Source organism: Peromyscus eremicus, chromosome 22 (genome assembly GCF_949786415.1).
Source record: "Peromyscus eremicus chromosome 22, PerEre_H2_v1, whole genome shotgun sequence".
Taxonomy (NCBI): domain Eukaryota; kingdom Metazoa; phylum Chordata; class Mammalia; order Rodentia; family Cricetidae; genus Peromyscus; species Peromyscus eremicus.
In genome coordinates, this window is record NC_081437.1 from 13,546,468 (window position 1) to 13,559,797 (window position 13,330).

General features: G+C 44.7%; 1 protein-coding gene across 1 annotated transcript in view; it reads right to left on the reverse strand.

The window, feature by feature from the left end:
* The window catches only part of Tmem178a (transmembrane protein 178A), a 58,986-nt gene that overhangs the window by 12,521 nt on the left and 33,135 nt on the right, over nucleotides 1-13,330 (reverse strand). Inside the window, exons 2-3 of the mRNA XM_059248402.1 lie at nucleotides 4,387-4,500; nucleotides 500-637 (exon numbers count right to left, since the gene is read on the reverse strand). Coding sequence (XP_059104385.1) covers nucleotides 500-637; nucleotides 4,387-4,500 — 252 coding nt within the window. The remainder of the gene's footprint in view (nucleotides 1-499; nucleotides 638-4,386; nucleotides 4,501-13,330) is intronic.

Below are 13,330 nucleotides of genomic sequence, written 5' to 3' on the forward strand. Positions count from 1 at the left end.
TTCCTCTCTTTGAGCAACCCTGAGAAAAAGCGGCCCATCTTTGTCAAGAGTCCAAGCTAGAATTCAAGACACAGAATTAAACAATGAGACAAAAAAATATCACCACTGGATGGCTCTTTTGTTGTTGTTGTTTCGAGACAGGGTTTCTCTGTGTAGTTTTGGTGCCTGTCCTGAATCTCGCTCTGTAGACCAGGCTGGCCTCGAACTCACAGAGATCCGCCTGGCTCTGCCTCCCGAGTGCTGGGATTAAAGGCATGCGCCACAGCCGCCCGGCACCAGCACTGCCTCTAATGGACACTTTCCTCTGACCCATTAATGCTACCGTGGGAAAATAGGCAATGCCCTTTAGACACTGTTCCCTTTGAATTCTGCATTTCCTAGGAGAGCTGGGTGAGCTGCTTCTGCTTGCTCTCTTCCCACCCGTGAAAATAAAACAAATAGTGATACGACCATGCAGAATGCCGGGCCGCCAAGAGGAAGCCGATGGTGTGCAGTATACCTGTCATGAGGAACAGGAGTCCAGCCACGTGCTGGGTCAGGCTCTCCTCCCAGAAGAAGCTGACAGTGGCCACGATGCAGCCACACAGCAGGACAGCCACCGCCATGCCCAGGAAGCCAGCTGTTATTCTTCTTAGATCTAATCTCAAGACAGAAACAGAGAGTCAAAATCGGAGGCGGGGGCAGGGAAGCGACTGAAAAGGCAGGACAAAGAATTCCATGTGCCTTGTGAGAAGAAACAGGCAGGGCCTGGGGCCCGCAGGGTGGGGGGTTGGGGGGATTCTCACTCTGGGATGAGTAACCGAGGTCAGTGTACCCCCTCTGTATCGGTGAAGTCAGTTCAGAGGGGACAACCCCAGGGTAAAGGTGAGTAACAAACCAGATACATAGTAAAGGGGGTGAGGAGGATTCAAGAGACTCATTCTCAGCCTTCAAAGAGCAACCCAGATCAAGGTCACCGCACCACAGTGGCTGTTATTAACCCGGCTTCTCCCCGAGCCTAGAAGGCAAGCTTGTACTACAAGAGGGTTTTGTCTGAGCATCCCAGATGCCAGTTAGTTTTGTATTTTTCATTCCTAGCTACTCCTGTCTACTTTCAACAGGTATTTAAGAAAAATGGGAGAGTGCCGGGCGGTGGTGGCGCACGCCTTTAATCCCAGCACTCGGGAGGCAGAGCCAGGTGGATCTCTGTGCGTTCGAGGCCAGCCTGGGCTACCAAGTGAGTTCCAGGAAAGGCGCAAAGCTACACAGAGAAACCCTGTCTCGAAAAACCAAAAAAAAAAAAAAAAAAAAAAAAAAGAAAAATGGGAGAAAGTGACGCCACCATGGAGAGGGAAGCAGGAGCCTACAGTGTGTGACTGAGACAGCTAGCTGCTTATAAACACCCTCCCACCACTAAATATAAGACTCACAAGCTGAGTGCCTATTTACCCAGGCTAAAAAGGGACTATACCCATGGGACAAGTCTTACAAGCAGAGCACCAATTCACCTATTTACCCAGGCTAACGAGACTATGCCCACGGGACAAGTCTCCACCGTATGCCTAACTGGCAACATCTATACAAGCTATTCTCAACCTGTTAGTCACGACCCATTTGAGGGTCACTTATCAGATATCCTGCATATCAGATATTTACATTACGGCTCATAACAGTAGCAAAATTATAGCTATGAAGTAGTAATGACAATGATTTTATGGTTGGGGGTCACCACACCATGAGGAACTGTATTAAAGGGTCGCAAGCATTAGGAAGGTTGAGAACCACTGATCTCTATAGAAATCTGCCTTCCACTGGCAACACTCAGGTGGCCCGCCTTCTGGTTAGTTGACTTTTCCATTGTTTCCTTCTGTCCTTCCTGCTTCTGTTCCTCTCTTTCTTTGTTCAGAAGAAAGCAAACTGAAAAGACCTCTGACCTAGATGCTTGGAATCTACGATGCTTCTTAAAACAAGAGTTCCCGGACACACACCTGCTGCCCCGAAGGCCAGGCAACAAGTCTGAACAAAATACACGTGCAGGCAGATCTCAGCAAACAGCTGGGTTTCTCTGCTGCTGTGGGATGATCTTAGGGGCACTGCGTGGAGGGAAGATTGGCTACAATAGCTTCCAATCTTGGCCATAGCATCTTAGCCATGTGCGGGTTTTCCTATTTCTTGGGTTTTTTTTTTTTTTTTTTTTTTTTTTGATTGGTTAATTGGTTTTTCGAAACAGGGTTTCCCTGTGTAGCCTTGGCTGTCCTGGAACTCACTCAGTAGACCAGGCTGCCCTCGAACTCACAGAGATCCACTTGCCTCTGCCTCCTGAGTGCTGGGATTAAAGGTGTGTGCCACCACTGCCCGGCTGGATTTCTCTATTTCTTCAGAGGGAGTCCTTATTTCCATTTCAGAGCTTTTAAATCTTTTATTCTGAATTAAAATAAGGCTTTTTTTTCCCTCAGAAGAGAAAATATACATCACAAAATAAGGGGTTATGGAGAGTAACAATTTAAATATGCTGAATTTAGTAGAATGGGTACAAGGATATAAAGAATTTGGAGATGGCCAAATAACAGAGAATTTGGAGACGGCCACATACACAGAGAGGGACTGATAATAAATAGTTCAGTCATTTGCTATAACATCCCAAGGCCCTAAGGTGTGAAAAATCTGTCTTCTGCGACTACTACAAAAACACAAAGATCAGACATAACCTCCAGAGGCCTGGCACCAGTTCCAGACATGGTGGTGTCCTTACCGGGAAATGTGGTACAGATCACCAAGCATGGCTCTCTTAGAAACAGCCAGGTACTTGGGCATTGAAAGCATCTTTCTCTTAGAAACTCTCCCAAGGCTAATGCTCACATCACTGCCTTACTGGGTAAAGAGGCCCAAACTTGGAGAGTTAAAGAGATGAGGTCCTTTGCAGTAATTTTTCTATCTGGCCAAAGTCAGTAATAATGAGACTGGTCTTCACAGACACTTAAGACAAAGACCGTCAAATGTGCTCATAAGGGGTTAAGAAAAAAGACCACTTAGATAAGACTGAACAGGTCTACTGAGAAGTGCTTGCTCAGATTTGCCAGCAAGAAAGAACTTTCAAGAAGTCTATCCTGCTCTCAGAAAATGAACCACGTTTTATCCAATGACTTTTGTTTGACAGGGTTTCTCTATAGACTTGGCTATCCTAGAACTCACTCTGTAGAGCTGATTGGTCTCAGACTCGGAGATCCGCCTGCCTCTGCCTCCTGGGTGGTAGGATCAAGGGCATGCACCACCACTGTGTGGCTTTTATCCAGTGATTTTTCTCAGTCCTAAAGTTGTCATCAATATTTATATTAGACCACTATGGTGGCGAAATATGAGCCCCCATGTTGTAGTGAGAATCAGGACAGAGCCTTTTGCTCTACAGGACCATTTACTGGAAGAATGAGACCATTTCTACAGTGGCTTTCTCCACCAAACAACATGAGCACAGTACTCTTCACGGCTTGCTCGCTGGAAAAGACGGCAATGCTGACTTCTGACTCTGAGGTGCACGGGAACGGGGGGACTCAGTGTCTTTTTTTGCTTTCACATGCCGCCTGCCCCAAGCAGCTTGAATCAACAATTTCCAGGTAAATATCCACCCTTTTGAGTTTCACATTTCGTGATCTTATCTAGACTTCCACATCTCCTTGACAGTGAAAGAGAGCAGTTCTTTCCACGAGATGTAGAAGTAAGAGACACCCTCTGAGAAAATTATGACATGCATTCATAAAGGTATTTCAGCAGAAATACAATAATCTGAGCTGAACACAGTAGCTAAAATAAATATTATATAAAGAAAAAAAATGAGAGCAATGAAGGTATAACATTCAGGGCAAGTCCTTATACCCACTAACTTGGTTAAAAAAAAAACAAACAAACAAACTGAGATGGGCTAGGAAGATGGGTAGTGGCTAAAGAGCACATATTGATCTTGAAGATGATCTGAGCTTGGTTCCCAGCACTCATATGTTGGGTGGCTCACAACCACCCGTAACTCCAACTTTCGGGCGATCTAATGGTGCCTCTGGCCTCTACGGGCACCTGAACTCTCATGCACACCCCCCCTCACAATACACATAATTAAAAAGAAAACTTTTTAAAAAAATGTTCAGCTACCCCAAGTTAGTTAGCAATGCCACTCAGGCCGACAGGCACACAGCCCTGTCTTGTGGAGCTTGACACCTGATTTTTCTCACACTTGAATTTGTGAACACAGCGTGTTCACAACATAGCAAACTGATGCTTGGAGTGTTTGACCAAGTTCAGCGGGGGCCCAGAGGGCACAGAGGATAAACAACTTTCGATCCAAACTTAAGAGGGAGGTGGGGATTTTTTTTTTTTCTTCTTCTTCTTCTTGTCTAATCCTTTCCCAGAAATACTTACGAAGCAGGTGCCATTCATCTTGCTGGATTGTCTTGGTTAAATTGAAAGGAATGTTTCTTAAGCGGATTGGCTGAGAAAAGTGGTACTTGATAGCTGTGCATCGCTGTGCAATACCTTGAAAGAAATAAGAAATGCGATTTGCTAGCTTTTTCATTTGGAATAGAATTCCGGAGCCCAAGGCAAAATAATTTATCCTAAACCGGGGAATGAATGGGAAAGGGGTAAGGAATCCTGATGACTGTCATTAACAGAGGCAATTCATGGCAGCAAAATACAAAACCTTAAAATAGATTGAAAAATCACATTCCATTTTAAATGCATTTTATAACTGTATATACATACATATATTTAAATTTATACATATCTATATATGCCTTTTGATACTGGATGAGTTTGTACAACTTAAACACAAAGCTATTGAGGGGGAAAATGTGCTAAATGTACAAATGGTTGAAGAAAACCAGCCTAGAATTTTAAATCAACACTTCAATGCCTTCCCTAAATTTGGTCTAGTCTCAAACTCTCAATTAAGTTTCACCCCAAAAATTCATTAGTATATGTGTTATTTGGAAACTAGGAGACATTTTTTTTCCATAGTCATATGGTGGTTTAGGGCGTAGCTATAATTGCCAAACAAAAGTCTATTTAAGTCCTCCAGCAGCTGGGGTCGCTCCTTAACGTTGCTGACTTGAACTGTGAATCTTGAGAAAGACTTTAGTCTTGGTGGAAAAGGAATTCTTTTCTTCCCCTCATCTGGTGGCCTGGCCAGTCCCAAATTTTGATACGGCCTCATCTAGCCATTGGGTTATCATCAGCCCTCTTCCTCATCCTCCTGCCCAGTGCATTCATTGAATGACTTTATATGTCTGTTCTTCTAAAGCCTTCTGAATCCTATGAACAGCATCGTTCCTCTCTTAAAACTCAACCACAAACAAAACATACTTCGCTCAGGGTCAGTCATCATGGCCGGTTGTTCGAATAAATGCATCTCATGAACTAACTGTAAAAGCAGCACGAGTGTGTGATAGCCCTTTGACCTCCAGCAGCTGTTAACTAGAGAATCCTCACAGATACAAATTAATCTCTAGTGGGTAGACTTCCAGGAAGTCAAAAAGCAAAGTGAAATAAAAAAAAAAATCAGACAGTGAAAGGAAGTTAATCTTACAGAAATAAATACGGGGAAAACCTGCCAACACTAATATTAGATTGGACAGAAGACATTCCCAGGAAGACACAAACTCAAAGACTGACTCGAGGCAACAGGTAATCTAATCTGACTCCGTCTATAATGAGAAGGGGGAGGGAGTTTGTAATTAACTTGGTAAAACATGTCCTGTGAGGAAAGACCTAAGACTTGGCTGGTGAGTTTTACCAAATGCCTAAAGAAGAATCAGCAATCCTCAGACTCTTCAAAAAACAAACAAACAAACAACAACAACAACAAAAAAAAACCAACCAGAAGTAGAGAAAATGCCTCCTACCTGGGTCTGAAACCAAGACATCACAAGAAAGGAAGCTATGTGTGTCTATGTGTGAGTGCATAGGTGTGCATGTGCGTGTGTGACCAGAAAAAAGCCTTGGGTGTCACTCCTCATTACCATCTGCCCTTTTGTCCTTCCGTCCCCCCCCCCCCCCCCGCACTCTCTTTCTTTCTTTGAGACAGGACCCCCCACTGGCCTGGAACTCACTAAGTAGACTAGCTAGACTGCCAGGCAGCAAGTCTCCAGGGGTCAACCTGTTTCCTCTTTCCAAGTGCTAGGAACACAACCTTCACCATCACCACAACCTTCACCATAATCACCACAGCCTTCACCATCATCAACACAACCTTCACCATCACAACCTTCACCATCAACACAACCTTCACCATCACCACAACCTTCACCATCACCACAACCTTCACCATCAACACAGCCTTCACCATCAACACAACCTTCACCATCACCACAACCTTCACCATCAACACAACCTTCACCATCACCACAACCTTCACCATCACCACAACCTTCACCATCATCACAACCTTCACAACAACAACCTTCACTATCATCACAACCTTCACCATCACCACGACCTTCACCATCACAACCTTCACCATCATCACAACCTTCACCATCAACACAACCTTCACCATCAACACAACCTTCACCATCATCATCACAACCTTCACCATCATCAACACAGCCTTCACCATCAACACAACCTTCACCATCACAACCTTCACCATCATCAACACAACCTTCACCATCACAACCTTCACCATCATCAACACAACCTTCACCATCACAACCTTCACCATCAACACAGCCTTCACCATCACACCCAGCTCTTAAAAGAAAAACCGTGGGTTCAGCAGATCAAAACTGGGTCCTCCTACACTTACCAATACTTACCATGTGAGTCACCTCCCCAGTCCCAGGAAAAAACGTTACATTCTTTAATATATTTTATGCAAAATTCCTTCACAACACTAGCAGTCTGAGCGTGGCACCATTTTAGAAAGCCATGCATCATGACCCAATGAGATATTTCTCAGGAATACAAATTGGTTCACTATACAAAATTCAATTTATGCAGCATACCATATATGAAATAAAAGACAGAAATGATCTGATCGTTCCAGGCACACAGAAAAACCCTCTGTCAAAAACCCACTTGAGGGGTCAGGGAGATGGCTCAGCAGGGCAAGGGCTTGCCCCATAAGCCTGATGACTGGGGCAGCTCCCCAACACCTACATAAATACTGGGTGGGTGCGGCGGCCCACCTGCAACCCACTTGGGAAACAGAGAGAGGAGCCCCAGTGTACGCTGACTGGCTGAATTATTGCGCAAATAGGCAAGCTCTGGGTTCAAGTAAGGTCCTCTGCCTCAGTATCTAAAGTGGAGAGTAATTTAGGAAGATGCCCAACATTAATTAACCTTTGGCTTCTACACACGTGCACACACACTTACACACGCACAACGGGAGACACATACATACCACACACCACACACATGCACATGCAAAAGGAATCCAACTGATTGATACTCATCAACGACCCCAAGTATAATTATTTCCACCCAACAGAAAAAGTCTGAAGTTTGGCGGCTAGATAATTAGCCTGAGGCCACAGTACAAGGAATTAAGCAAGTCTCAATGTGTATGCTGTTAGACAGACCGAATTCTTTAACTTTTAGAAACTCATGTGAGTCATACAGATTTCTACTTGTTGTTACTGTTCTAAAATATATGGTCAATTCAATATGAAAAATTGATTTTTCCAACTTAGTACGGACATGAGCATTTTTGGAAACAAAGCTGCTTCGTGGTGGAGGATTCCGTCTGTGTATTTTCTGCACCTGTCTATACATGTTATTTGGAGATTACATTGGCTGGCTCCCTGGCTTTCCCCACCTGCGTCTCTTAGAAGCTGCTTCGTGCTGGAGATGAGGTGCAGAATTGGACAAAAACAAAAAACAAAACAAAAAAAAAACAGTTTTCTCAGCCTCACAGAGATTGGCCTTAAAACAACGTCTGCACTTAGGAAACCATGTGCTTTTTTAAGCCCATTGCAAACCTTCCCAGGACCAATCCCCTCCTCTGCCCCTTGGCAGTAGCAGACAGGATCCCCAGGAGTCGGGAGTACAGCAAGAAGGCAAGCAGCTGGGTGCCCTGCTGGTACCAGAAATGAGGTAAGTGGCACATACATTACCAGATACAGTTCCCTCCCCTGGGATGTAAGTCTAAACTTAACTGCCAAGGATGCTGACTTGAGCATCAGAAGGCGACAAGGGAAGGGACCAGATCTACAAGCCACACTCAAAGATCTCAATGATTAGGCATCTGATGGTGAAGCCCTGACATCCTAAACTCAGAGCACAAGAAAATGTCCTACGTTCCCAGTGCTCCACTCCCCAGGGAAAAAGAGACTCTGGACTTCTGCAGAATTAGAAGAGAAAGTGTGAGTGAAGGATGGATCAGAAGCCACGTCAGAGACCAGCCATAAGACTTCTAATGTCCTGCTCTTAAATACTTGTTCCACCGTCACAGTCAAACTCAAACAGATTTGCAGGAGTAAATAATAATGATGATGATGATGATGATGATGATGATGATGTTTGGCTTCCCACAGCCCATGCATTAAGCCAACAAATGTGGTACAGAAAAAGACCTGCTGGTGTTCAGTGCCTTACCAAAACTCTTTAATCTTAGGGCCTTAAGATTTAAAAAAAAAAAAAAAAGAAGAAGAAGGCAGATCTGTGCAACTACTCATGTGCAATCTAGGAGGAGGAGAATGAAAGCAGTTCCCTGTGGTAATGGAGTGATACTGGCAAAATCCACAAGGAGGCGTTAGATTCCAGTGCTTTTGAAGCCACACACGCAAACTCTGAAACCAACCCCGCTTTCTGGGCTTAGAAAAGATGAATCTGGCGCTCTGCAAAGGGACACAAAAAAGCATGAGCTCATAGCACCAGATGGCATCGCACAATGAGGGGAAGAAGCTCGCAGAGGGCTGAAAAGAACAAGTCGTGGTCTATATTTGGTGATTAATTAGTTTCTTCCAGGGCCAAGGAGAGCCACTTTAACGATGCTAAAAACCGTAGAATAAGATATATAAATAAATATGTTCCACCAGGGTGAGGAGCGGAGCCTTTGGTCTAGCGAATTGTTGCTGTTTCGAATGCTGACAGGGGTGAACTAGTTCCAAGCTGAGTCACAGGGCCCTACGCCGAATGTTAAACAAGGGAGAACCATGACAAGCACGAGATGCTATAAAAATCAGTTAATCAACAGTGAGACGTGATTCAGGCTTTGAAGATGGGCAGGACATGGGTTTGAATTACAACTATGTGTATTTAGTGAATCATTTAACCTGAGTTCCCTCTGCTGTAAAAGTGGAGACATAACAGCATGTATTTCATAGGGTTATTGCGGGGAAAGTACCCCATGAGCCTCAGCGCTGGTCCATGAGTCATCTCCTGGCACTTGCTCGTATTCATTAGACAGAACCATTGCCATGCACCAGGAGGCTATACCCTAAGTGGCCTTCGCAGATTAACCCACATGTACAAAGAGACAAGCAGAACCATGTAACCATTGCCTGGGCAATGACTCAACCATGGGTTCCCACTTTCCTATCCATTCTTGTCATCTAGGCAAGATTCCCAGCACTGTGGCTCCTGAAGAGATTGAGAACCTCCATGTCACTCTTCTCTCAGACCTCAGGTCACATGTGTGCCACTGCTGGATTAATCTGGTATGTGATCATTTATGGTGTCTGGCTGGCTGCTCTTATAGAGGACCTGAGTTTGATACCCAGCACCCACATGGTGACTCACAACCATCTGTAAATCCGGTTCCAGAAGATCTGGCACCCTCTTCTGGCCTCTGTGGGCACACACATAGTACACAGACATACATACAGGCAAAACACCCATAAAAAATAAAAAATAAATGAGTCAAATGGAACTTAAAGACTTCTGAGATTTTGTTGTTGTTGTTTTCAGATAGAGTTTCTCTGTGTAACAGTTCTGGCTGTCCTGGAACTTGCTCTGCAAACCAGGCTGGCCTCAAACCCACAGATCGCCTGTCTCTGACTCCTGAGTGCTGGGATTAAAGGTGCACACCACCATGCCCAGCTGTCATCCGAAACTTTTCTCTGCATCTTCCTCCCTTTTACAATATGATAATTATATTGCTTTTTAAAAAAAGATGTATGTGGTTTTATTTATGTGTCTGAGTGTTTTGCCTGCATGTATGTATGTGCACCATGTGTGTTTATTGCCCCTGGAGGCCAGAAGAGGGCACCAGATAGCCGGGAACTTGAGTTATTGATGCTTGTGAGCCACCACATGGGTGCTGGGAATGGAACCAGATCCTCTGGAAGATCAGTAAGAGGCCATTTCTCCTACCCCACACTATATTTTTGCAATTCTCATTTTGAGAGAGGGTCTGTCTGTGTAGACCTGGTTGGCCTGGAGCTTGCAGTTAGATCAGGCTAGCCTCAAACTTTTGTGATCTTTTTGCCTCTGCCTCCCAAGTGCCAGGATTACAGGTGTGTGTCACTACTCTCAATTTATGTTGTTTTAATTGGTGGTGGTGTTTTATTTGCCGTTATATATGTACTTATTTAGAAATAAAGTGCTTGGCACATTTTTGTTACATAGCTTGAATGTTCTGCCAATATGCCAACTTTCAAATTTTGACAACCAAAAGATGAGAAAAATCTCTCGTGGTCCCTCAGTGCATGAGACTAGGGTCTCAGTGTCCAGTGTACATATCACACTGCAAGAGTGTGTGAGCGGCTTCCCCTTGACCCGGATCTCCCAGTCACCTCTGTCCTTCTTAAAAGTATTCCATGGCATTGCTGGGCCTGTTTTTGTGACCCTCCTATTCCTAAAACTCTCACCTCAAGTCCTTCCCCAAACCTACTTGGCCCTCCCAGGCCCCTGCCTGAGAAACGGTGAAACATCCCAGCTGTCTTCTCTGGCGCCCTCCTTGGCTCTTGAGGACAGATCTAAGTTCTTTCCTGATAGGTCAGAGAGTCAGCTTCCCTGTTCCCAACTCAAGTTCCTCATGCACGGAGACTGTGGCTTCTTTGTGAGAATGTGGCATGTCAATGATAAAGTCTGAAAAAGGTACAACAACAGCAATACCTCTGCTATTTCAGACTCTCTAGCTGACAGGTCATGACAGTGTGCCCTGTTCCTAAAACATTTAAGGGCAACTTGGAATTCCACAAGAGGTCCATGAATGGAAGCAAAGGGCTCTTTTTTTTCCCCACACAGGCTGTGCTGGCACACACCCCAATTTAAAGGGGGAGATCAACCCCAAGGTCCCAGGCCAGAGCAGCAGCTGTGTTCTTGTCAGAGACACTTCATCTCACAGGGAAGTGGGTGCTAAGAAGAAAGAAATGTTTCCCTCGTCGCTTCCTTTACTGGGCGCGGTATTTATTGAATGAATAAACCAATTTACAGTAATTTCGGGGGCTTCTCCTGACTTTGAGAGCCTCAGCCAGCCAAAAACACAGTCTAGAAGGCAAACGCATCCAGTCTGTGTACTGGAAGAAGGATGAGCAGAAGTGGTAAGTCTGTGTAGCATCGCCTGGGGAAAATACAATGCAAGCCCCGTGCAATTTCAAATTTCCTAATAGTTGTAGTAAGAAGTAAACTGAGGCAGTTAATTTTAATACTATATATACACATAAATATTATACACACACACACACACACACACACACACACACACACACACACACACACATATATATATGTACAGGGTCTTGCATAGCCCGAGCTTGAACAGAACTTCTTATGTAGCTGAGGATGATCTTGAACTTCTGACCCTCCTGCTTCCATCTTCCAAGTACTGGGATGACTAGGATGACAGATCACATTCAGTTTTACGTGGTGATGGAAATCAAGCCCAGAGCTATGTGAATGCTAAGCAGACATCTACCACCTGAAGTCTATTCCCAGCCATACTTAATATTTTAAACATATAATCAATACCTTGAAACTTTTTCCTTGAAAATTATCAATGCTATCTTGACATATGTTTTTGGTCAGTAAGTCTTCAGACGCACAGCACATCTCCTTTTAGATGAGTTTCATTTCATGTGCCCAGCATCTCCTGTGGCTGACGGTCACCACGGCAGAGAGAGGAGAGGGGTGCAGAATGGTGACCAGTTCAGAAATTAATTCATCACAAGTGCCCAAGCGAGAATAATATAATCCTGGGCAAAAATGAAGGGTATCCTTTAGGTTAGGGTGGCAGGTGGTCACTGCCAGGCCAGGTCATATCTAAAGCCTTTAGTGTGGCTATTACATTGTGTCTACAGTAAAAGTAACAAAACAGAGCTGGGCGTGGTGGCTAACTTCTGAGTTGAAGGCCAGTCTGGTCTGCATAGCAGTTTCTAGACCAGCCAGGACTCCATAGTGCCGACCCTGTCAAAAGCAAACAAATAACAACACAGCCCCACCAGCAACAGCAAAATACCAGGAATTCCCAGCTTCTCAGAACCATCACAGCATACAGGGAGGAGCTTGGCAGGCATTAAGGATTCGAAACTGAGGAGTGTGATTCTGTGTGGCTTATGGGAGATGTCAAACCTAGCTCATGTTTTCCCCAGCCCTGGCTTCTCCCTTCCTGCCTTCTCTCACAGGAGACAGGAGAACACAAAACACATGAGTCCCTCTCCTTTCTCCCCAGCTCAGAGAAAGCAAGGAGCGTGAAAGGGGACATCCTTAAAGAGAAGACAGAGCAGACCAGAACTCCACCCCACCCTCTGGCTTCTTCCCCTGAACACAGGCAGCAGCTCAGATGATGCTCAGCCTAAACAGGCTGGGGTGTTTTTCCTTTCCACAGGGAACACCATCCAGGCTAAAGACAGGCCAGCAGTCACCACTGGTCACTCTTGTTCTGGTCACAGCCGACAGACCTCAGAGAGGTCAGTAAAGTCAAAACAGATGCTACCTGAGTAGTGCATGGGTTTAGCGGTGTTACTGATGTCTGCCTGAATGGATAAACACCTGGACAGGTGGTTCTCAACCTGTGGGTCTCGACCCCCGAGGGTCCCATAGCCGATATTTGCATTACAATTCATAATCGAAGCAAAATTACAGCTATGAAGTAGCAACAAAATAATTTTATGGTTGAGGGGTCACAGGGAGGAACCACATTAAAGGGTTGCAGCATTAGGAAGGTTGAGAGCCACTGTTCTGGACTGAGAAAGACACCATGGTTTGAGCAAATCTAAGCTTTCCTCTTTCCCAGCATGACTTTTCAAGTACTATGAATATCAGTGATTTGTTGTTGTTGTTGTTTTTAAACTACAAGGTTGCAACATTATGCTCAAAATACTGGAAGGAGCTTGGGAGTGCATTCAATACATGTGTGTAAGCAGGAGCATGTGTGTAAACCAGACATTAGCTTTGAACCAACTGTGACTTTACAGCAACAGAT